Raw genomic sequence first — 26663 nt, forward strand, 5'->3', positions numbered from 1 at the left:
AGATGGAAGGAACTGCCAAAATCATTTCAGGGTGTCCCTGAAGTAAAAACATTTTCATAGTAGTACTAAGGCATTGACTTAGTCTACTGCGGTAGATTGGGTTATGTTTCCTAGGAAAAACATGTTCTGAATCTTAACACACATCCCTGTGGGTGTGCACCCATTGTAAACAGGAAATGTGAACATGTTATTATTAAAGTGTAGTGAACTGAACCAGGGTGGGCTTTAATCCAGATTACAAGAGCTTTATAAAAAGAATCCAAAAGTCACAGGAACCAGAAAAGAGAAGACATCATCACATGATGATGCAAAAATGCAAGCCATGGAACTCAAATGATTGCCGGCAGCCAACACGGAAGGCTACAGATTTTCTGGAGAATGCAAGCCTTACTGATGTCTTGATTTGAAGCAATAAATTCCCACTGTTTAACACAGTCCATTGTGTAGCATTTGTCACAGAAGCTTGCAAACTGAGACATATACCAAACAGTTTATATCCTGCCAAATAATCCACTACCCTCTTTCCCTGACAATCAAGAATAGCAGTTTTCCTGGGATCACCAAATATTATCAGTAGGTCATTTACTATTTTCCCATGTCACTATCCCAAATTACTTTTCCAACCACTCAAGAAGGGGAGATTTTAATTGCTTTTCCTGTCCCTGAAGGATACTTCAGTTTTGAGCATCCTAAGACCCTATTTGCCTCTATTCTGACCACTGCCTTACATATTCATAACAGATGCTTAAAACTAAGAAGCGAGGATCACTCTTCCCCAAGAAGACCCATTCTGTGAACATCCACCACTTTCATCTCTTTCTTCATCTTTGAAGCTTGTAAGCAAAAAACTAATGGGGCTCTATATCCAATGTTAGTTTTCTCAGGCCAAAGAAGCTGAGAATCTATATGGTGAACCATATTAGCTCAGAAAAGTGGATGGTGTTTCATCCTTCAAATTTGCCATCTATGATGGGTGAGAAATTCAGATTACCACACATAAAACCTCTTCCAAAATTCTAAGACTACAAAGGGAGATGGCTCATTTTGGCACTCAGAGTGTTTCCACTATAAAACAACCCATGGATCCCATGGATCCCATGGATCCCATGGATGTGGCTTTCCAGAAGATAACTAAGGTGAGGACTGATGGTATGTCTGTATTCAGAATTAATTGCTCATGCACCATCAGTGGGGGAACCTGAAAGTACAAAGTGAAACGCTACATGCCAGTTGAAAGAATACACGGCAGTTGCTAAACTTAGTCCAGGATTCTACTAGGCCCCATTTAATATATTAAATATTGACCTCAGAATTTCAGGTACCCCAATATCAGAGATGACATCCACAGACTAATCAAGAGGACTTCCCTGATATTGCCTCAGAGGCCAAGAAAACAAGGGGGAAGAGAGCAGAGACTAAGAAGAGCAATCAATCTGAGAGTTCTTACCCTTTCCTACTTTGGTGTTAGGAATTTAAGAACAGTGTAGGAAATCATGGATTTGCTTTGAGACTTTTCCTGGCCTAACATATTTAGTCCACAAACATTTTATTGGTTTAAAGATATTTTCTTCTTTAAAGGGTGAAACAACTTTCAAAGTGGGGTCTTCTAACTCCAATTCTCTCTATACCTCTGAAACCAGAGTTGGCCTCCCTCCTATGTTTTAGTAGACAGAAGCGTGAGACTTCTAAAATGACTACCATGGCCAGGCCTTGCTCAGATAGCATGTGGCCTAGAGGGCATTCATGAAGCTCTCCTCTCACATTCAGACCATCCCTATAGGAATTGCAGCTTTCCGCTTGGCAAATATCAAAACCATGGCTCTCTTTCAGCCGGGGGAATGGACTCAATGCTCTTTAATGGTTCCCTCCCTGTTGGTAGCCCAGCTCCAGGTTAGCCCATGTCCTGGTCGCCTTCCCGCTTCCCCAGGTGTTAGCCCATAGCACGTCTGGAGATGTGAAGCAAGAAAGGCAATGTGATATTTGCGGCCACTCAATTTACAGGCTCAGATTCACAGACAACAGAGACTTTAATCGTAAGCTTAATACATTTTATTGATAGCATAATAAAACTGGAAGAAAGAAAAGAAAGTAAACAGTTACATCATCAGACGGGCACTGCACAACACCGAAGAGTTTGGGGAATCCGCGAGACAGCATTCCAGGACCGACTGGGAGACTCCAAGGAAAGAATCCTTCTGGCAGCAAGAGGAATTCCAAAGTCTAGCTGTTAGTGGGATGTTTATATAGTATAACTTTAGCTATGGCCCAATTGATTTACGTGACCAAGCTCAAGTGTTTCTCATGAGACCAGCTAGGTCTCAAGAGAAACTTCCTTGCACAAAAATATGTTTATGAAAGTACATTCCCATCTAGGATAGTAGTCACCTCTCTCAGTCAGAGTACCCAGTCTGAGTAGTCAGACTTCCTAGAAACAGATCAGCCAGATTTGTTTACCATTGAAACAAAATGGTCACTAGATGTTTGTTTGATACCTTGTGATACAAGCAATTGCACATGTGTGGGCTAGGCTGGTTTCTGTGGTGAGAACAGTCATGCAAAGGGTCAAGCTGTTCCTTGAGGGTAATAAACAACTTTGTGTTTTCATTTCTGCTTGGCAATAAGTCTTAAAGTGAGGCAAACTCTTATAGGTCACGATAAGATGTTTACTAAGACTTGGACATGGAATACTCTTATATTCATTACCCAGTCAAGATGGCAGATGAGCTCAGAGACAAGTGGTGGAAGAATGAGCCATCAGGAGTAGCCAGCAGCCCAGCTGGTGAAGAAGGAGGAGGTGACAATGAAGTGATGAAGCAGGAGACAGTTCCAATTCTTGCCATGTCAAAGAAAGCCATACACCATGAAGAATCTTTTTTGATCCCAACCAAAGGAAACAAAAGAGGATGCCACTAAGACCAGGAGGAAGAGAAAGAAGAAATTACTGATATTCTTACTAGATTGGAACCCAAACCAGGGACACCTGAAGACTTACAGAAGCTAATGAAGGACTATTAAAGCAACAATTGCTCAGTGATTGAATTAGAAGAACTAAATCTACCAAACTCCTGTTTCCTCAAGGCCAATGACTTGACTCACAATCTTTCATCATAGCTAAAATAAATCTGTGTTAAGTGAGTAAAACTATAGTGAAAAGAAACCAATCTTGATGCTGATTATCTGCAGTTCTGTCATCTGAGCCCTGGAGATCATTAGGTAGGAAGCTTCAACTATTTTATTCCATAAATGTTTTCTGAGTAACTAATGTGTGCCAAACTATTATGCTTTGTGTGCTAGAGATTTTAACAATGAACAAAACAGAGTCCCTACCCTCATGGAGCTTGCCTTCCATTAGGGGAGACAGGCAATAAACAAATAAATATAATGTCAAGTAGTAAGGAGTAATGAAAAAAATAAGCATGACACAGTGATACAGAGATGGGGTGACTTCTAAAAGGGTAGTCGTGGAAAACTTCTCAAAGATGAAAACTTAGAATGAGGTGAAGGAGAGAGTCAAACACCTAACTCCAATAAGAGTATTCCAGGTAGAAAGAATGGTAAATGGAAAAGTCTCTGAGATGGATCCCAAGGGAGGGTTTTGAGTAGAGAAATCACATGATCTGAGTAATCATTTCAAAGATTCTCTCTGGCTGCTGTGTGAAGGACTCATATTTTAGAGGACAAGGGTTAAAGCACGAAGATAATATCATTATCAACCAGTAAGAAGAAAAAAATGGAAGAAAAGATCTGATTTAAAATAGTAACAAGAGCAGATAAAATACCAAGGGATAAACTTAATAAAGACAATATTAAAAAAATCACATGAAGGACACAGATCATCTTAGAGAAACAAAAAGGCATCTTATATTCTTGAATAGAACTCAGCATTGTACAGAGGTCATTTTTTTTCCCTGGGATAATTTACAAATTTCACAGATTCCCAAGAAAATTGTTTTACAAACTAGGTAAACTAATTCTTGGTTCGTGTGGAAAATACTCAAGGTAAAATAACCAGGCAAATTCTGAAAAAAAATTCTAAGCAGAACATATCCCTATCACATTACCAAAAAAAAGGGGGGGTGGAATACATTATGAAGTCTCAGTAACTAAAAATTAAAACCATGTGAAATTGGCTCATGCAAGATAGCCCAAGGAAAAGTAGTAGTTCCTTCCCTCCCAGTGGAACAAGGATACATGAAGTGATTCTTCCCCCTTCATCAGCTGCCTCTGAGCACCTTTTTAGGATTTACTTCCCAAACATACCCGTGTTTTTTGTTGTGGTGGGAGCGGTTGCTGTTTTCCAGTCGGCCATCCTTTGCTTTGGTTTAGTTCCTGCTCTGCATCTATGCCATTGGAGTTGGCTCTTCAGGATTTCCTGACCAGAGGACCCACTTCATCTGTGATTCAAACTTTGCTCCTCTTTTCCTCAGACGGTGGGAATACATCCTCATGCACTGGCCCCTGGCTTCAGTTACCAAGGTTATGGGGCCGATGTCCCCTGTTTCCTTAGGAAATAAACCATAATAACTTCATGGAAAGCAGTTTGACAAAATATAACAATATTCATAAAGGAAAAATAGTGCAGTAATTCCAGTTCTCGGAACTTAAGAAAGTAACAGAGAAGCAGAAAAAAATTTATGTATAGAAATATACAACACAGAATTGTTTATCAAAGGGAAAAGTGGAAACAAATTAGATGTCCAATAATAAGGAACTAGTTAAATGAATTACTGCATTAAATTATGCAAGGAATTAAAATTATATTAATGATATAATTATAGGATATTACAATTTGGTAATAGATTCTTAGATGGGGCACAAAAGCACAAGCAACAAAAGAAAAAACAAATACATTTAATTTCATCAAATTTAAAACTTTCATTTACATCAAAAGAAAGTAACAAAAAAGTGAAAAGACAACATATAGAATGTAGAGAAAATTGTTGCAAACCATATATGGGATAAGGGTTTTATATTTAGAATATGTAAGGAACTGCCACAAATCGACAACAAAAAGACAAAAATGAGCAAAAGGTTTTGAATAGATGTTTCTCCAAAGAATATATACAGATGGCCAATGTTTTAGTTTTCAAAAGCTGCTGGAATACAATATACCAGAACTGGAATGGCTTTTTAAAAAGGGAATTTATTAAGTTGCAAATTTATAGTTCTAAGGCCATGAAAATGTCCAAATTAAATCAAGGCTATAAAAATGTCCAAACTAAGGCATGCAGGGAAAGATACTTTGGTTCAAAACAACCATTGATGCTTGGGTTTCTCTCTCTGCTAGCTGTCTCTCCAGGCTTCTTCAATGGCTTTCCCAGAGGCATTTTCTTTATGCATCTCCAAAGATCTCTGGCTATGTGGACTCTGTTTGTTCTAAAGTTTTTTCCAAAAAGGTTCCCTCTTAAATGGCTCTAGTAAGCAACCCCACCTTGAATGGGTGAGTCACATCTCCAGGAAAATAATAAAAAAGATCCCACCCAGAAATACTGAATGAGGATTAAAGGCCAAGGATTTTCTGGCCTTTAATTAGCTTCAAACTGGCACAGCCAATAAGCATATGAAAAGATGCTCAACATCATTAGTCATTAGGAAAATACAAATCAAAATCACAGTGAGATACCCACTTCATACCCACAAGAATGGCTATTATTTTTAAAAATAGGAAGTAACTGTTGGAGAGGATGTGGAGAAATTGGAAGTCCTAGTACATTGTTGATGGGATTGTAAAATGGGGCAGCCACTGTGGAAAACAATACAGCAGCTCCTCCAAAAGGAAATTACACTTCTAGGTATATATCCAAAGAAAGTGAAAGCAGAATCTCGAATAGGTAATTTCACACCAATGTTTATAGCATCATCATTCACAGCAGCCAAAAAGTAGAACCAACCCAAGTGCCCATCAACAAATGAATGAATAAACAAAACGTGGTTCTTAAACACAAGGGAATATAGACTAAAAGAAAGGGCAAATTCATGGGACGTGCTGCATCATGGAAGAACTTTGAAAACATTATGCTTAGTGACATAAGCAAGGCACATAGGTATAAATATTTTAAGAGATGGCTGGAAAGAGAAAGAGAAAGCAGATTAGAGGAGGAAATGAAAAAGTTTATAAAATAATAATAATAATAAAATTATCTAAAATTTCAAAAAAAAGAGAAAGAGTTTCTGGCCCTGAGAACTTGAGAACTTCCAATCTCTTGGGGTGGAGAACGGGAAAAAAAAAAAAAATCAGTCAGTTTGGCATGCCAGAAACAATACAGCAGACCCACTCTGCTGGGATCCAGAACATTTCTTTTTTCTGTGTTTCCTATATGTATTAACTTAGAGTTAGAATATAAATTCCATGAGTTTAGGGATTTTCTACACCTTGTTCATTCCTGTATCTCCAAAGTTTATTACACCATCTGACACAGAGTAGACACTCAATAAATAAATAACCCTTAAAGCGGAATGAAAGAAGTTTCTCTGACAATTTTACAAATTTATACATGGCTTTCAGCATTTGAAAAGATACTGTTTCAACTTAGAAATAATAAAAGACTACACAGCTCTTCAGAGGCAATGAGCTATTTTTAAAAACAATGACAAGGAGAAAAGTTGACCCATAGTATCACTTAAAATTAAGGGCAAGTAAGGTCTAATAACTATTTTTTATTTACTCTTTCTTACAGCACATGACCTCATTGATGAAGTGGCATTACGTTTTCTAGGAAGTTTCACATGTGGAATTCTAAGTTCAAAACTGATCCAGCTGTGGATTTCAACTGTTTTTGGTGATGATGTCAATCATATAAGCCTTAGCTTTTCAATTTTGTACCTCACCTTTTATCTTTGTAAGTCAGGGGCCTATCCCTAAAACTAAATGACATAGAAAACTTCAAAATAAAGATTTAAGAAAATGTGTACAAAGCAAAAGCTGGTACAAAAAAACATTCAGTTGACCTAGAAGGAAGATTTTGGTTTAAATAGTCTATGAAAAGAGATAACAAATTGAACATCTATACAAAATAAACCAATGTACCAAAATACGTAGAGGGTGGTGCAATGGTGGTTCAGTAGCAGAGTTCTCACCTGCCATGCTGGAGACCTAGGTTCAATTCCCAGTGCCTGTCCATGAAAAAAATAATAATATATATACATATAGAACAAATACCATTAGAAAATAAAGAATTTGACAAAAATCACCGTTTCAGTGAGATATTTTTAGCATGCCTCTCCAGGGAATTTACTAACCAATTGAACAACCAAAAAAAATTAAGTATGGCTACAAAAAAAAAGATTTAAATAGCAATTTACATGCTTGGTTTATAAGATAAATGAAGAATTTTACAGCCTTATATATAGCCTCGGTGTTCACTGAGTCCTTCATTAGTTTCATAGACTTTGATCCAGTTATGCTTAGTTCCCACCTCTATGGTTTATGAAAATTCAAAGATGTCCTCAGGATTTCTGAAAAATTATTGGATCTGCTTCCTCATAACTTCTTCTGTCTTCTCCTGAATAAATTGCAATTTCTGATTCTTAGGAAATTCTCCCCAGGATCAGGACTAGGGGACCTCACAGGGAAAATTACATAATACAGTTGACAGCTCTATGAGATCTGATGACTACCTCGATTTCCTCAGTTTTCCATCTTACCTACTTAATCTTCACTACTTGTCTCAAGTATGAAAATTCACAAACATCCTTTAGCATTTGAAGGTGTGCTTTGAGTTTCATTCTTTATTCTCAAATAGTTTATCAAATTATTTCTTCTAGGCAAACATGGTACTCTCCCTAACAGATATTGTAATCAAAACTTTCTTTAACGCTTATGTCTTCAGGCTTGGTAGTGGAGTTATGGGCAATTTTTAAACATATACACAACGTGCCCACATATCTGTACACCTCTATACTGTGCCCTATTTTTAAAAATTTTTTGCAGTAACAATATACTGCTTTTATAACCTTGTTGTGGAAACCTCACCTCTAATAGAGCTACTTTTCAGTATAGTCCACAAACAGTTCTTTACACTTTTCAGTACCCAAAAAAGAAACTTAAACTGGGGAAGTAGATTCATATAGGGTCTCTCCTGGCCTGACTTCCTTGACAGGGTCAAACCATTCCAAAATATCAAGAATGGTACTATCAAGATATATGATATAATCATTGATGAAATTTGTGCCACTGCTGATGTGAAATTAATGCTTTGTTTTTTGTTTATAGGTGAGCTATTTGGAATGTCTGGAATATTTACTCTGTGTATTATGGGACTTTTTTTAAATTCTACTAGTTTTAAACCAGGAGTTGCAGCACTCCTTCTAGAGTGAGTAGCTAGCCTATTTTCACTTTGCTTCATACGTTGGAATCTGTAATATTGTAGTAGTAACCATATCTAAATCTACGTGGGTCCAAGCAAGATCTCAACTTGAAAACTACCCAATTAAAACTCTTCCTTAAAATTCTATTGCATTGTTTCCCAGTGCCTGCCCATGTAGAAAACAAAAACAAACAAATAAACCAAAAACACCCTATTGCCTGTGCCACCTTCTCCTCTAATTTTAGACTAAATTTGTAACCTCCCCTGAGGTTCATGATGGCTCTATTGCCCCACTAATTCCTCAAGCCTCTGACCAACTATCTACTCAGTAATTTCCAGTCTAAATCTCATATTCTCAAGGCAGGACCCAGATTAGGGTGAAGCAAGTGAGGCACTTGCCTCAGGCACAAAATTAACAGGGTGGCCCAAAATTCAGTAATCATGATAAGTAGTGATTTTTAATGAATATCTTTAAAAACTTAATAAAATATTTTTTAAATTTGAAATTAATACAAAAGATCTACTATGAACAAAATATCAAAAACTTAAATAAAAACAGATTCAGTATTCTAATAGTTCCTTTTGCTTCACGCCAGTGTGACTCAGTATGATATTGCCACTAGGAACGGAAGGCCAGTATTTTAAGAATGATGAAGCAATGCCACACAAAATGAATTGTAAAAATTAACATAAAGGCATTTGAAGAGGGTTGGCCGTGTTATATATAAAAGAAAGTGTGGCCAAACTAAATTAAAGCAAGGCTATGAGTACAAATATAGAAATTTGTGCCCTACTCACGGATGTCCAACTGAGGAGTGAGTAGAATCTGCATCAGCATGGAAGGGGATTGTCTCTAATGTTCTGACTCACAGAGTGAGAACTTGACCTAAATCACACAAAGGCAACAGATGTGCTAACAGAGACTCTAAATGTAAACAACGATTTTTGGACTTTTGGAGAATATTACAGAAAACAGAATGGATGCCAATGACTGAAGCTTAAAGGCACGGGATTTTATAGGATTCTGGACCATGTCACTGAAATTCCATGGCCAATATTGGTATTTGAATGTCCTCTTTAAAATTATTCTTCCAGCAGCAGTTTAGAACATGAACTTTGAGAATGATGCAGCGTTTCCAGGGCTCCGGAGCATTAGTGTATTTATCACACTGTCACACTGTCTCCACATCAAAACGGAGAATCTGCAAAGGACATTCATGTGAATTAGAATCACATCTTCTAAGCATTAGCTAGATTAGATGCAAAGCCTTAACCCTGTTACTGTGTCAAACTCAGAGTTAAAATCTTTTACAAAGAAATTATTTTAGCTCTTTATAATGAAATAAGGACTTTACTGTCAGTGTTTTTGAGCTATAGGAATTATGATACCTGAATGACTGAATTCTCCTGAATAGCATAGCTTCAAGCAAAACATTTATTTCAAAATCAGTCTAAAACAATGATGCTGACATTCATGCAGTGTAAATTGGTTAAATTTACTTTAGAATTCTTTTGTTTAGTTACCTTTATGCTTCTCTCTTGCCAGTTGTATTTTAAGCCCCTTGATTGTGAGTAAATGCCTATTCATCTTTATTTTATATATAGTGCCTAGCATAGTACTTCACATAGACATAAGCCTTGCAATAAGTATGTCAGATTAATTAACTATTATAATTAACTCTGAAAAAATCTTTTTGAAATGCAGATTCTGGAATTGTCTATCATTTGTATCTTTTCTTATGGTGTTTACTTTCATTGGACTTCTAATTCCTGCATATACATATTTATATATATCATTTTCTGATATATATTATTCAATAAATATCTACTTCACACTGGTTCTTTTAAGGTAAGAATGGCATTTAAATTTTTCTTAAGTAAGAAGTAGAATGTTAGCAATTTGAGTGATGAAGGTTAAAGACGTAGGATTTCCTTTTATTGTGATTTTTTTCCTCCTCTATGTCATCTCTTTTTCAGCTACCCAATCAGACTTTTTTTGTCTCTTACAATTGGAAAATCAATTGAGTTATTAATATCAAGTCTGCCAGTGTCAAGTAAATAGAAATTAGTCCCAAATTACCAGTATAATTCATGTAAATTTTAAAAATGATGTGTGGCCGAGAAAAGAAATAAAAATGAATTGACCAATAATGGGCATTTTCCTCACTTCTTACTCATTTGCTTTGCTTTCATTTCCCTTTTGGGATCCGGAATACATCTACAAAAGTGAATCTAGCAAGGGCCTGGTTTCAAAAATGAATCAGAGTTCTTACCTGCCATGCCGAAGACCCGGGTTAGATATTTTTTCCCCCCTGAAGAAATACCACTCAAGGGTGACATGGGTTTACCCTACTCTTCACCTAGCAAAAGGGACAAAGAGAGGAAAGCCACTCCTTGAATTCTGTAGAACTTTTCTGTCTTCCTTTGTGCTAGCCAACAGTGCATGAAAAATGACACATTTATCTGAGAGTTGGCAATTCTACAGGAAATAGATTGGAATAAAGTGGAGTGAAATGGAAAGAAATGTCTGTGACAAAATAACTTATGTAAATTATTTTGTCTCCTAGACTTGTGGTCATTCTGCTAATGAGTCCTCTTCTGTCTAGACTTGGTCATGGGTTTAGCTGGCGCTGGGCATTCATAATGGTATGGAGCGAAATGAGAGGGATGCCTAATATAAACATGGCGCTTCTCCTTGCCTACTCTGACACTGCTTCTGGATCTCAGAGGGAAAAATCTCAGGTAAAGAAAGCTGTAGTTTTTATTTGAATAGTTTATAAAACCATCACTGTTTACGAAAAATATTTTTTGCTGTGAGGTAACTCAACCCCACTTGCGCTGTGAGGATGCTATGATGGCAAGACTTGGGAAGGAGAAAGAACTGGCAACTTTTTCCTTCCCACTTCCAGTTTAAAGATTCCTAAATTCCTTCATCACAGTAACACGTCCGTTCTGTTTTATTTTATATAAATTCCAATTGCAAAATAATTAATTATAAAGTAGTTATTGTACATCTAATTAAATAATAGTCCAACTGTTTAAAAGTCAAATTCTCAAACATGGCTTTTAAAACCAAAACTGTCTAATATTACATGATTTCCCTCTACTTTTTAATGTATCCTGCATTCCTAAATAATCAAGATGAGTGCGTCATCATACAAACGGACCAGTGTAATAACGAACATTGCACACAGATCCAGGCTCTGAAATGTTTAACTTGACTGTTGTTTGCTGTGTGGTCTTCACACAAGTTATTTAATTCTCACCCTTACCCCAAAGTGTCAGTTTATTCATTTCCAAACAAACTCAATACCACCACTGGTGTGCAGGAAAGAAGCCTGTTTTGTGGTGTTTGTCAATTTCTGCAATGTAATCACTCCTGTCAAAAGAATGTCAGCTCACAAATTTTCTGAAAATTTAACAACCAGCTCTCATGAACTGATAGAAGCTGGCTTTAGGACCACTACCCCACAGAATTATTGTGAGAAATAGAGAGGTAATCATGATGATGATGATGATGTCATGTAGACCTGCTTTGAAATAAAATCTAGATAAATCAAAGCATTTAGTGATATCTCCTCACTAATAATAACTATTTGATAAGAAATTAATACTCCTTTCTCAATTTAATTTACTTAACCCGAAGGTAACTTATTAAAATTGACTGAAAAGTTCAATAATGAGGGATTAAAAATACTGACTCTGAAGACGGAATGCCTTTTTAATCCTAGATCTACTGCTCACAAGTTATGTGACGTTGGACAAGTCACAGTGTCTCAGTTTTCCCATATGTTTAATTGGGACAATATCGTTATCTGCTTTACAGAATTGTAGTGAAGATTAAATACGCCTGGAAGGTTGTATGAGTACTAAATGCCTGGTATACAAGTATTAGCTCTTAGGACTATTAAAACGTTAAATTATTTTAGTGTTCCTCAACTTTGAATGCACTTTAGAATCCTTGGGGAGCTTTTAGGAAAAATACAATGCCTGTGGAATTCAGGCTTTGGGCATGATTAATAACAGATATCAGATTTACCTTCCATGGTAAATAACTCTAAAACATCTTCACTTACATGAAGCAACTGATTTCAGATATGAGACTGGAGACATTGCATGGTTAGACACTTGAGAGAAATGGAACACATGAAGTGACTCTGGACTTCTTCCAAACTGACACAGAGAAGTGATGACAAACATAAGAGTGATGTCACTGAGTAAGGAAAATAACTCTGCTGAAATAGCCTCATTTAGGTGGTGCAGGGAACCAGGAATGGATGAACTCTAGAAAAAGAGCACTAAAAATCTGCACAGGGGCTGCCATGCACTACTCAGTACAACACTAATATGTGCATGTGTAAAAAGAAAATTGGAGAGGACCAGCAGAAAACAGCTTTTAGGGAACTTTGAGCTGAATGGATATTTTGCAGGCCATGTAATGCTAACAGACATTGGTGTAAAAACCTCATTGAATACCACATCGGTTGGGCTGTGGCCCCAGAAAGGCTACACCTCAGACGTAAGGATTATGTCTTGGAGAAGGTTTACTCTAGACCCACTCTAAGAAAGGCTAAAACCATACCTCAGCAAGATAATGTGACCTGCCAGTAAATTAATTGTCTACCTACCAAACAAAAGTCAAAACATTTTAAAGAAAGATAACATAATGAAGAATCTCAACAATGTAACATTTGTAAGTCCAGCCTAAAATTACATATTTACTATACATGTGAAGAAGAAGAAATATGTGACCTATAACTAGGAGAGAAAATTATGCAGCTGAAACAGACCTAAAGATGAAACAATTTTGGAATAGCAGAACTATTACAAGTATTTTCAAGAATTTAAAGTAAAACAATGGATGTAAGGAGTGAAGACATGGAATATATCAATGAAGATTAAGGCAAAAAAACCATTGGAAGAAATAATGGCCAAGCTTTACCTATGTGATTTTAGAAAGACAACCCACAGGTCCAATAAACTCAATGAGGCTGAAGCAGGTAAATAAAAAAAGAAAAAACACACCAAGGCACATTTTAGTCAAATTGCTGAAAAACAAAAAGAAAGAAAAAGCTTAAAAGCAGCTGGAGTAAAACACACGCACACACACACATAAAATACAAATAAATAAGAATCCCACTTATTACTCATTAGAAACAATACAAACCAGAAGATAATGAAATAGTATCTTTAAAGTGCTGGCAGGGGGGTTGGACATCAACCTAAAATTCTATTACAGATAAACTATCCCTCAAACAAAAAAATTTCACAAAAAGGTGAAAATATTCTCAAATGAACAAAACCTGAGGGAATTCATCACCAGTAGATCTGCACTATAAAAAAATGCTAAAAGAAGTCCTTCAGACTAAATGACACCAGATGGAAAATCAGCCTTACAGAAAAATTTTAAATATGTGAATAATTATAGAAACATTTGTTCCCCTTTTCAAAATTTTTTTCATTATATTTAATTGTTTAATTGAAATTTAGTAATATAGTATAGGGTTTACAACATATGTAAGAGTAAAATGCCTTGCCAGGCTATAATAAGGGACCTGAATCTCCCTGGCTCACTCGATTCAAAGAAGGTGGAATATGGATCTGAGTTTTTCATCCCTGCTCAAAGTGGTAGCAAGTCTTCCACCCACAGTGTCAGTGGAGACCATGTGGGAAACCTGAAATTCCATCCCCACCCAGCAGTACCAATGTGCCATTCACCCTCCCCACGAGAAAGAGGAGGACTAGTGTAGAGTCAAGACTTGCACCACAATTCAGCAGTAAGGAGGCCCTCCCCATCAATACCACTATCAGGAGGTGTCAGTAGAATTCATATGAGGAGAAAGAACTTCCACCTCTGCCCAGAAGCTACAATAAGTCTTCCCCCTTGGGTTTTAATGGAAGCTGAATGGGCAACGTGAACTTCTACTTCCACCTAGAAACAATGAGGATGCAGCCCCACATTTCTTTACAGAGCAGAGTCCAAGAAAACCAGCCCAAACAATATTTACATGAGATCCACAGTCTCAAATTTTTCCACTCTTTTCCCTATAGTTTCTGTTTCTTTTTGGAATTCAGATGTTCCATCCTCCAAATCACTAATTCTAACTTCTGTCTCTTTAAATCTATCATTGTAGGTATCCATTGTTTTTTCCATCTTTTCTACTTTGTCCTTCACTTCCATAAGTTCTGTGATTTGTTTTTTCAGTTTTTCTGTTTCTTCTTTTTGTTCAGCCCATGTCTTCTTCATGTCCTCCCTCAATCTATCGATTTCGTTTTTGAAGAGGTTTTCCATTTCTGTTCGTATATTCAGCATTAGTGGGAGAATTGGATCAGAGATCCCCAGGCCGTGGAGAACGGTGACCGGGGTCCCTTCCAAACACGTGGCTTCCCGGTCTGGCTGGGAACAGTGCACTCCCCCGGGCCGCGGCAGCTTGTGCCCTCCCGCCACGCTTGGCACCCCGGGCCAGCTAGGAGATTCGGACAGGCGCTCTCCTGGGATGTGGCGGCTGGCGACCTTCCCCGTGTTCGGATCCCTGGGCCGGCTGGGAGATTCGGATTGACACTCTTCCAAGCCGCTTCGGCTGGCGAAACTCCCCCACAGCGAGAGTTTTCCAAAGTTAAAGGACTCACAGCACCTTTTGCTGGTGGGACCCGCAGACAAACGAGTGCCATGAGCGCCACCTACTGGGCAGGATAAGAAAAACAGAACCCAGAGATTTCACAGAAAAATCTTTCAACCTGTTGGGTCCAACACCCAGGGAAATCTGATTAAATGCCCAGACACCAGCAGAAGATAACAGATCACTCTCAGAAAATTGAAAATATGGCCCAGTCAAAGGAACAAACCAATAGTTTAAATGAGATACAGGAGCTGAGACAACTAATGCTGAATATACGAACAGAAAAAGCATTTGAATAAATTCAATGTCCATTCATGATAAAATCTCTCTCAAAAGAAGAGGTATAGAGGAGAACCTCCTAAAGTTTATAAAGAACAGCTACCAAAAAAAAAAAAAAAAAGAAGTCTTCACATAGCATTATGCTTAATGATGAAAGACTTAAATGCTTTCCCCTATAAGATTAGGAACAATGCAAAAATATCTACTTTCACAATTCCTATTCAGAACCATGATGGAACTTATAACTAGTTTGAAGTTTTAGTAGCAATATGTAATAAAATGCATACAGATTAAAAAGGAAGAAAAAACATGTCACTACTTGCATGACACAATTATGTAGAAAATCCAAAATCTCCAAAAAGAAAAGTAATAATTCATAGAACTAACATGTGAGTTAAGCAAGGTTTCAGGATAAAAGATAAATATAGAAAGCTAAATTGTTTATCTATATAGTGGTATGAATATAAGGAAAGAACCCTTGGATGCTGAAAAGTACACAAAACACAGATGAAAACAATCAAACCAATTAAAAACAACTAAAATAAACGGAGAGAAATATTGTAAACATAGATTGAAAGAATCAACATTTAAAGATTTCCATCTCCCCAAATTGATGTAAATGTTTAATCTCTAACAGAACCTTAGCAAGATGTTTCGCATTTAAGGACAAGTTTATCCTAAAATGTATATGGAAAAGCAAAGGAATTAAAATGGCTAAAACAATTTTGAAAAAGAACAAAATGGTAAAAATCTATTTACTTGATTTCAAGATTTGTTATAAGTTATAATCAAGAGTATGTAGCATCGATAGAGGGACGATTCATAGATAAATGGAACAGAGTATTGAACCCAAAAATAATATACTCAACTGATCTTACCAAAACTGACACAAGAAGAAATAGAAAATATGAGTACCTCTATATCTATTAAAGAAAGCAAATATATAATTTAAACTTTCTCACAGAAAATACAAGTTCAGATGGAATGATTGATGAATTCTACCAAATGTTTAAGGAATAAGCAATACTAATTTTACACAACTTTTTCCATAAAATAGATGAGGAGAGAACAATTTCCTATCCATTTTATGTGGCTATGCTACTCTGATACCAAACACCAACAAAGACATTACATGAAAAATAAACTAATGTGACACTTAATAGTAAAATACTAAATGCTTTCCCCCTAAGTATGGGAATGAGACAAGAATGTCTGTTCAGTATACTGCTATGCAACATTGTATTCAATTTTCCACACACTGCAATAGGGTGAAAAAGAGCATACAGATTGGTATGTGCCAAATAATAACTAGAACTAATAAGTGAACTTAGCAATATAATGGATACATGTTCAATATATAGAACATTTGTATTTCTATATATTAGCAACAATCATGAAATAAAAATAATATAACAACAGCACAAAGAATGGAATACTTAATAAATGTAATGAAATATATGTATGTTATCTATTATTATGTAACAACTTACCCCCAACTTAGCTGCTTTAAATAACGAACATTTATTATCTCAGTTTCTATGGATCAAGAGTCTGAGTCCGATTGGCTGTGCTCCTCTGATTCTGTTCCTCTCATGAAGTTTTAGTTAAGTATCAAGTGGAGTTGCAGCCATTAAAAGGCTCAACTGGAGTTCCAAAGCTCCCTCATGTGATTGTTGGCAGAATTCAGTCCTTGCAGGCAGTTAGATTAAGGGCCTCAGTTATTTGCTAGCTCTTGGCCAGGAGCCTTCCTCAATTCCTTGCCATTTGGGTCTCTCCATAGATCAGTTTACAACGTGGTAGCTGACTTCACTCAGAATGAGCAAGCAAGAGATATAGAAAATCAAACACCCAAGGTGGAAGCCTCTATCATTTTATATTGGAAGTGACCTCACACCATGTCTGCCATATTGTGTTCATTATAAATCAGTCAATAAGCCCAGTCCACTCTCAGGGAAATGGATTAAGTGCTAATGTTGATACCAGGGGGTGAGATCTTTGAGGGCCATCTTAGAGGCTCCTTTCCACATGTGCAAGACCTGTTAACTGAAAAGTACAAAACATTATTGACAGAAATTTAGATCTAAATGAGTGGAGATATTTAGATCCAAATATTTTTCCCATATTGGACACTATAATCAACACAATTCCAATCCAAGCAGATTTGTTTTAGATATAGACAAGCAGATTCTAAAATTTATATGAAAATGCAAAAGACCTAGAATACCGAAAGAATTTTGAGAAAGAAGAACAAAGTTGGAGGACTTACTGTAAAGATATAGTAATCAAGCTAGTAGGTTGTTGCTATTAGAATAAACAAATAGATCAATGGAATATAATAAAGTCTGCAGCAAAGATTCACATTCATATAGTAAACTGATTTTTGACAAATACGCCAAAGTAGTTCAATGGGGGAAAATAAATAACTGTAGTCATCTAGAAAAAAGAAAATAAAACCTCTTTTCTTACCTCATGCCATAAATATAAAGTGATTCAAGATGGATCATAGACAAATTTAAATTTGAAAAATCAAAAGCTTCTGGAAGAAAATATAAGAGGATCACTTTGTGACCTTGGGATAGACAAAAATTTCTTAGAACACAAAAAAGCATTAGATATAAAAGGAGAAAAAAAATGGACTTCAACAACATCAAAAACTTTTGCTTACCAAAAAAAATCGATAGATAAACAGAGTGGGAGAAAATATTCATAATACATATATCTGCATGCCTTTATACAAGGGATACATAATCTCTGCAGCTTTATAATAAAAAGGAAAACAACTCAATATTTTAAATGGTTAAAATATTTTAACAAACACCTCACAAAAAGAAATGTACACCAGATAAGCCCATTTAAATTGTCCAACATCATACTCATCAGGGAAATGCAAAGGAGATACATACCATATGATTCTATTTATATTAAATTTCTAAGATTGGCAATACTTCTCTATACGAATAGAAATCAAAGCAATGGTTGCTTCTCATTGGGGGTTGATTGGAAAGGGACAATGGAGAAATTTCTGGGGAAAATGAAAATTCTCTACATCTGGATAGAATTGTGGGTTCCATGAGTGTATGCATTGTCAAAACTCATCAAACTGCATGATCTGTATAGTTTGTTTTAAAGATCACATGATATATCATTATAAAGAGGTTATATATCAAGGTTTTTTGCTTTTTTTTTTTTTTCTCAATGCCTGGGCTGCACCTTGAATAATTAATCAGAATATTCACTGGGGACATCCTGAGCACCAGTATTTTAAAGTTTCCCAAGGGTTCTATAGTGCACAAGGGTTGAGAGGCTCTAATCTGTTTTCAGTCTGTGTCACCAAACTCCTTCTGTGGCCATAGAGCAGAGTACTTGCTAGGGGTTAATGAAAGTTCTAGAAAATAGAATTCCAGAAATCAGCACAAATCAGTAAAATCAGGCTAGAAAGAGTTGTTCCACCTGTTTCTGAGACTCAGTTGGTATGTAAGTAAAGAAAGAAATCAAAAGGCACCAAAGACATAAATTTCTCTTCCCTACTGACAATGAAAGAATGTCAGGAAGATAAAGTATGAGGTGGATCAAACTTATCAAAGCCTCTCATTGGTTCTCTTTTCCCAGGTGAGAGGATTTATTCGGCGCAGACTAGTGGTAATATTTGGCAGAGAACTATGTGGTCATGCATAATGGATAAGAATTGATAAAGGAAAGTACGGGCATATTCCCAGAGCCCAAGAAGTACAGCAGTGGAGTTTATGGACAAGTATTCTTTTCTTTTCTCTCTCTTAGTAGATGTTTACTTGTCAAACTTGTCTTGATATTTGGTTTTGTTCCAAATGCTTGAACGTTTATACAGGGAGTCAAAAAATCTCCAAAGTACTTTCTTTAGGCTTGACATCCAAATTCTTCCTAGCCAAGATCATCTATTGATATAGAAGAATCTATCTTAAATTACGTCACTAACCATAGAATGTATTATATGAAATTGCCGTGTTTACTTACTTTGCATTTTTTTTTTATTCTAGATATTATTTCATGGAGTGTCAGTATGCTTAGTTACCCTGATTTTCAATAGATTTATTTTGCCACTGGCAGTTACTAAACTAGGTAAGACCTACTAATTAGTATGGTGAATGGAAGAGGAAGATATATCTAAATATGCTAATTAGTATGCTAATGCTAATTAAGTACTAATAATGATGAATCTGTGTAAATACAAGTCCATAGTGCCTAACTGAAGAGGAAAACGAGTCTCTATTTAAAGGCACATTAATGGTTTAGGCCAATAAGCTTACTTGTTTAACTGATCCAGCTTAACAAAAATAATAGCAGAAGTTTATAAATTTATTCAATTATTCAACAAATTTTTATTAATACCCTACTATATGCCAGGCACTATTCTGATAGTGAGGCATTATAAAGACAGACAAGATTTCTGAGCTGATAAAGCTTATATTAGAGTATGCAATTCAAATGAGGTAATGTCAAAGAGTCATATGGGCCTCAAAGTAAACAAACCACAGAATAAAATGAAACCGTACACAAGAGGTGCTAAATTCCTGAGGAGCTAAAATGAGGGTGTTTCACATAGCAGAAAAAAAGGTTTGAGAGGTTGGGAACTGAGAAAATACTTTGGAGAGTTGAGGAAGTCCAGATAGGAGAGGTAGGAAGAATTCAGATGACAAAGAGCCTTGTAAATCCTAATATGGAGTTGGTATTTTATTCTAAGTGTGAAAGGAATTATTTGGCTGGTTTTAAGCAAGTAAGTATCCTTATATGACTAAGGTCTTTAAAACACTGCTCTGGCTGCTGTGGATAACTTACTGGAAGATAGGGGAAAGTAGAAGCAGAAATGTCCGTCTTTGTCCTAGTCCAGGGGGAAAGGATAGTGGCTTGGATAGAATGGTGGCAAAGGGGATGGAGAAACATAGACATATTTGAGATGTATTTAAAGTTAGCAGTTGGACAAGAGGACTAAAAATAAAGAGAATTAAGAATCACTCGTAGATATTTGGCCTCAATAATGCATTGGTATGAAAGCTAATAACTGCCATGGGAGGTTTTAGGAAACGGCCAGTTTCACAAAGCCTATCAGAAGTCCTTTTTATTTTTCCAATTTAAAATTTCTCACAGTCAAGAGGAGAGAGCAAAGAGCTGTTGAGTATGAGTCTGGAGCCCAGGGAAGAGGTCAGGTTCCTGTTTCACTTTGTAGAAATGGACTAAAAGTAGGTTGTATCAAGGAAGTGCATGTCCCCTGTGCCTTTATTGATGCTGACCAACGAAAGGAACTTGATAAATATTTGATGAATGAATGAAGTATATTAATTTATGCCTTTGTGCTCCAAATCATTATTGAGATAAATATTAAAGATGCTAATATGTATTCTTTGTAAGGATAGAAGATGAGGGATGTGATTTACCACATCTCCACCTGAAAGATTTGCAATATACATGAACACCTTACAAGCACTGAAAAGTCCTGTAGTAAAGAAACCTAAGTCATTGCTTTTGATCTTATATGAACATAGAATAACAGTTTAGAAAATGCTAAATTTTAGACCTACACCAAACCATTTTGTTCTGTCACCACGAAGTGGCTCTTGGAGATTTTTGGCAACCTGTTAAGCCATTAGCTATAGAACCTTTTAGAACACATTTTGGGCTCTTTTATCAAAAATCAAATATTTGTTAGAATGTAACTAAATAATTATTTATATTTATTACATTTGACTATTTCTTAAATATATCCTTAAATATATTTGCAAAGAGTACCACATGTTATTCTTAGTATCTAAGAATACTTAGTATCTGACCTAAAATTCTTACTGTGGAGCATGTGTTTACTTTGCACTGGAAGCAGGGAATATTTTCTCACAGAATATTATTGCTTTCCAAAGAAGCTTCTGTGGCATAGCAAAGGAATACATGTCAGATCGAATGAGTCCTTCAAACTTTATGAAGGATTTATGTTTCTTTTAATCCACGAATATGTGTCTTTTATCTACTCTGTGCAAATTATTTTACATTCCATGAATTTCAGTGTTGATATTCAAAATTGTTTCTGGTGTGTGAGTTTACCAATCATTTAGCATAATGGTTAAAAGCATAGGATTTGGAGCCAAGCTGTCTGCCAGTAACTAGCCAGATGTGTGAGCCCAAGCAACTTACTTAAGAACTTTGTGCTTCTTTTACTCATCTGTTAAATTTGTAAATGGACTGACTTAAAAAGGTGTTGGTGATTATCAAATTACTTAATATACCCAAAGTCCTGCACATATTAAGCATACTTACTTCCCAGAATATAGTAAGCACTCAATAAGCATTAGCTACTATTATTATTATTATTATTATTATTTACCTTAGCTTTTGCGAAAAGGGACAGAAAGTAGAAACATTTGAAATTGTTATCATTACCATTATAAAACAATATATGCTGTCTTTATTTAAAATTTTTAAATACTTAGTGACAACATATTAACAATAAAAGGAAGTTTTATAATCTGTATCAAAATAGTGGTGCTCTTACTATGTGTAAAATTGGCTTTTTTGTCAAAGGTCTTCGTGATGTCACATCAACAAAATATAAATCATTTTATTATACATTTCAACACTTCCAAGAGCTAACCAAATCTACAGCCTCTACGCTCAAATTTGACAAAGATCTTGCTAATGCTGACTGGAACATGGTTGAGAAAGCAATTACTCTTGAAAACCCATATGCTGTAAGCAAGTAATATCTTTTGTTTAGTCTTTCAAATTAGATAACATTGAACTTAGCTTTTATTATTATATGTACCTTTGCTTTTGTGAAAAAGGGCATGAAAGTAGAAATGTTTGAAATTTAGTATTACCATTATAAATACTAATGTTATACATTAATATTAATGTTATAAATATTAATTCTTTTTTAATACTTGTAACTGACAGAAAAGTTGCATTGATAACTCTTTACTTACCATAATAGTAAGGTAGAGGTCTTTAGGCATCATCTATAACAACAAATATATATTGCTTTCTGACTGTGCATAAGGAATTTGGTGATCACTGTGAAGCAAAGTAGAAGTCACAGCCCCTTTGAGTATATAGACAATAAATAATATTGTGAATTCAAAAGAAGGAGCAGTATATTAGGGTTGGCTTCTCAAGGAATCTAAAGAGGAGAGTGAGCCCTAGAAAGCAGCTAGTTCTTGACCAGGTTCGAGGTGAACAGAGGTCTTCATTCAATCATTTATTCAGAATTTATTTAGGCTACTACATATGCCAAAATAAGCATTTGCTAACCCTTAGATTATGGTTAATATTTCTTTATGAAATAGAATTCAAGGCCAATATCATAGGTTTAATTGTGGATAAGATATTATCTCCTGTTTCTGAGATACGCCTTAGAATTTCTGTGGCCAGACTTACTCATTCACGAGATCTCAGCTCATCAGTCACTTGGGTTTTCAGAAGAGGAAATAGCAAAGGTCATCCAAAGACCTTAATGCTGCTGCCCTTTTGCCATCTGCTATCTCATTTCCAGTTTTCATTGCAATGTTTTCCTGCACCGCACAATATGAGGGCCCACCTTCTAGGAGTATAGGGGTCAGATAATTGGTATCTACGGAATGAGATTCCCTCCAACCCATCCCTAATCCACTAAACAGTGCTTAAGTGCCAGGTGAAGACTCAAAACTAAACCTGTTACTCCAAGAATATTGGCAGGATTTCTGGAGGGAGCAAGTACTAAACCAAACCCAAGGATTTTCTTTAGTAGTTCCCGATATCTATCTGATTGTGGCCTTTTTGCTGAACTAGCTACATCAGAATCACCCGGAAAGCATGTTAAAAATACTGATTTTCCAGCCGCTACGCAGGAGATGCTTGGTGCAGGCGGTTTGGTGAGGGTTCCAAGAATGTGTATTTTAACACATTACCCAGAAGATTTTAACACAGAGTCAGGGTTGAAGCCATCATTTGCTATTTGCTCAGTTTCAGAAAGTAGGGATCAAACAACAGCGTGAGGGATAGTAAAGTGTTATACATAGAGCAGTGTCTGGGACTCAGAAAACCTAGGTTTACATCAAGTCTTTGCCATTTAATAAATAGCTTTGTGATCTTGAGCAAATCTTTTATTTTCTTTTAAGCCTTAGTTTTTCTCATCTGTATGATTATGTGTATATATATGTATATGTATCTATATTCTCACATCATTATGCCATTTTCCCTTTCTGTCTGCCTTAAGTAATTAGTTTGAAGCAGTGATCTCAAGTTTAAGCTGCATCACAATCATTTAATGGGTTTGTTAAAATGCAGATTGCCCAGCAGAGCTTCTGATTTAGTAGGTCTCCAGTGGGAAAAGAGAATATGCGTTTCTAACAATTAATTCACAAGTGATGCTAATGCTTCTAGGGGACCATATTTTAATAACCACTGATTAAATGCATAATCATATATGTGGTAACTTTTACAAACTATTAATGATGCCATGTAAAGGTAAGGATATGATATAGCCTTTTCCCCCAAAAGGTAGCAACTCAGGATAACTGAACAAAGGTATGGCAAAACATCTGAACATTTGTGTGTACGTACCAGATTTTCTGTCATTTTTCAAACCCAACTGGCATGCCAATTGCTTGAGGTTTATGCTGGCAATATGCTAATAGTCATATATTCCTTTTATATCTTTGATTTGTGTTTAACTTAGTTGAGCCAAGAAGAAACAACAGGACATCAAAAGGTGAAATGTCCAAATTGTAACAGGGAAATAGATGAGACTCTTAACATTGAAGCAATGGAGCTGGCCAACAAGCGTCTCTTGTCAGCACAAATAGTTAGTATTTTATTATATTCTTTAAAATATTTTTTTATCTAAAATTATACTGAGTAATTTCTGCCTTGCTAAAGACATCTCAATTATGCTCACCTGCATAACTTAATAGATTATTTACAAAGACAAAGGAAAGCTTTGCATTATCTTAGGAATTTGGTTAGAAAAAAAATTCAGATAATTTAAACAAGAGGTGCTTTATTATGAGGAATTGGGAATTTCCAGTGGCAGGAATTACAGCAGGGCTTGCCCCTCAACCAGATGTTAGGTAGTCGGTTCCATGCCACTGCTCTTCTTCGGGTCCAAACCAGTTTTTCATGGAAATAGACCACCAAATCCTCTACTAATGTAGAGGCTAGTATGTTTTCATATTAAAGCTTCAGAAAAATTAGAGAAACTCTGTAGCATAGCAGCATACAGCTCTCTGTGGAAAATTCCTAATAGCTTCGTTACCATTTTCTATTAAGATCAAGCTCTTGACTAAATGCTATGACTCATCCAGTGAAACGTTCCTGTTGGGTCTGCTCCACTACATATAGGACTAACAGACATTTCTCAGCTATTCCAGCCACACAAAATTCTAAGCACTGCTCAAGTTAACTAAGGAAATAGGGTGTCTTCAAGGTATGATTGTTTCTTCTTCAGCAGTACCTCTGGCAGATAAGTTGAGTGTCAAAGCAACTTTTCCAGGGACCTGAGTAACTCCTTTAAGCAATTGGGGCAGTGTCAGAGGATGAATCCCACACTTGCATTATGCTTTGTTCCACTTGTTTCTACATGTTTCCCATTTGTTTCTACAATTTAGTTTGGCACGGTCAGGGCAATAATTTCCTCCCACAGATCGAAATTAACATGGGGTAAAAATAAAGATAGCTCTTAAGTCTCTTCTAAGCCTGATGGCTCTATGGATGTGTGAGGTAAAGGAACAAAAGCCAGTTATCAAGGTTCTTCCAGGGGGGTTGGGGGCAGCCAATGAAGGGAGCTCCTGCAGCAGAGACCAAGTGGGCAAGAGTCTAAATTTGTCCAGCCAACAGAAATGAGGCAGGGGGCGCGGGAGGCGTGGAAGTTAGTCAAAACAAAATAATGGAACAGACTGAAAGAACATGTAAATATGAAGTTAAGGATAGAACAGGGATACAGAAACAGTGGAGTAGTGTTAGTACAGAGTTAGTCTTCGGTGAATTTGAAGAGCCAAGCTTGCTTCTTTAAGTTAATTACTCTGTCGGGTTAAGAGAGATACAAGGGGGAGTTTGCAAAAAAAAAGTCTTTAATTGTCAAATTGCCAAAAGTACATGCAATTTGCTTTTAGACAATATAAATCACATTTTTTTTCTGCAAAAGCTCCCCCCAAAATCAAAACATTTTCAATGAGATAGGAAACAAAAAACAAAGAAAAATATAACACCATATTGTGTAGAGACCCACCACTAGCATGTTTACATAATCTGTGTCTATCCAAATGTGTGACTCCTGCTAAATACTATGCTCAAAAAATCTGTAAAGATGACTATTTTCAGGAAAGGACCTGTAACATCTATGAACTCTGTATCTTTTCTGTGGTCTTGACCAGCTTCACCATGAGTTCTTCCTTCCATGCCATTGCCATACTACTCAGTTTTACACAGACACACAGTTTGCTGTGTCCCATTGCTCACTTGATTTTTCCAAATAGTTCTGCTTCTCCATCTAGGTGGTGCATTGGCTAACCAAATTTTGTAATAACTCTTCCAGCCAGACTCCAGATTCAAGGATATCCCACTGCCACCACCACACCCCTACCACCTACCTTTACCTCTGTTGTCACACATACTTTGTGTGTGTATACATACACACATGCATGCAATATTTTCTCTTGAAAAAATTGTGGGTATTTTTGCTTGTTGATCTCTTTTTGCATATTGTGCTATTGAATTTTACATTTTAATAGGGTCCATTTCCCCCCTAAGCACAGCAAGTACACCTAGGCAGTCTCCTTGTATTTAAAGACTATGGTTTATTAATTAGTATATCTTCAGGAAATAACACAATGTGTAATACATAGTATATTCTCAGTTAGTGTTTGCCCATTTAGTTAACTAATCTGAATCTCTTTGGACTATTTAATATTTATATAAGAATTAATACTTGGTCTATTTTTGCATCTCAAATTTTCTCTTTTTTTGGATACCTCTACCTCTCTTGCTATTACTAGTTTCCTTTTCTTCTCTTTCCTTCCTTTCTGTTCCCTTTCCTTTGTCTGCCTGCTTTATTCCCTTTCTCTTCCTTTCCTTTCTTTTCCTTACCTTTTCTTCTTTTGTCACTGGACTATATATTCTGTTTCTTTCCAACCTTAAAAGTGACTACCTGTATCTAATTATATCTTATAAAATATTATAAATATCAAGAATTCTCTATGTATCTATAGCTTTCTAATTGAAAATGATGAATGTAGACTCCCTTTTAGAGTAGACACATTTACCCATTTTTTCTTCTCTCAATCTCCCTATACATGCAAGCCTACGAGATGCTGCAAGTTCAGTTCTAGACCACTACAATAAAGCAAATATCACAATAAAGCTAGTTGCACTTTTTTTTTTGGTTTCCCAGTACTTATAAAAGTAACAGTCACAGTATACTATACTTTATTAAGTGTGCATAACGTTATGTCTAAAATACAATGTA

The 26663-nt window shown here is 36.1% G+C and overlaps 1 protein-coding gene and 1 pseudogene across 12 annotated transcripts in view; both read left to right on the forward strand.

Annotated features, from left to right (window-relative positions):
• SLC9C1 (solute carrier family 9 member C1) overlaps positions 1 to 26663 on the forward strand; it is a 109717-nt gene that overhangs the window by 27942 nt on the left and 55112 nt on the right. For 11 of the 12 annotated variants that reach the window (XM_077118404.1, XM_077118407.1, XM_077118411.1 and 8 more), the window contains 7 exons: positions 6678 to 6839; positions 8213 to 8312; positions 10012 to 10155; positions 10874 to 11048; positions 19219 to 19300; positions 21749 to 21915; positions 23880 to 24005. In XM_077118404.1, coding sequence (XP_076974519.1) covers positions 6678 to 6839; positions 8213 to 8312; positions 10012 to 10155; positions 10874 to 11048; positions 19219 to 19300; positions 21749 to 21915; positions 23880 to 24005 — 956 coding nt within the window. The remainder of the gene's footprint in view (positions 1 to 6677; positions 6840 to 8212; positions 8313 to 10011; positions 10156 to 10873; positions 11049 to 19218; positions 19301 to 21748; positions 21916 to 23879; positions 24006 to 26663) is intronic. The other variant, XM_077118406.1, reaches the window with a different exon arrangement.
• On the forward strand, positions 1101 to 5022 carry LOC143648413 (uncharacterized protein C3orf26 homolog pseudogene; annotated as a pseudogene).

This window comes from Tamandua tetradactyla, chromosome 10, assembly GCF_023851605.1.
Source record: "Tamandua tetradactyla isolate mTamTet1 chromosome 10, mTamTet1.pri, whole genome shotgun sequence".
Lineage (NCBI taxonomy): Eukaryota > Metazoa > Chordata > Mammalia > Pilosa > Myrmecophagidae > Tamandua > Tamandua tetradactyla.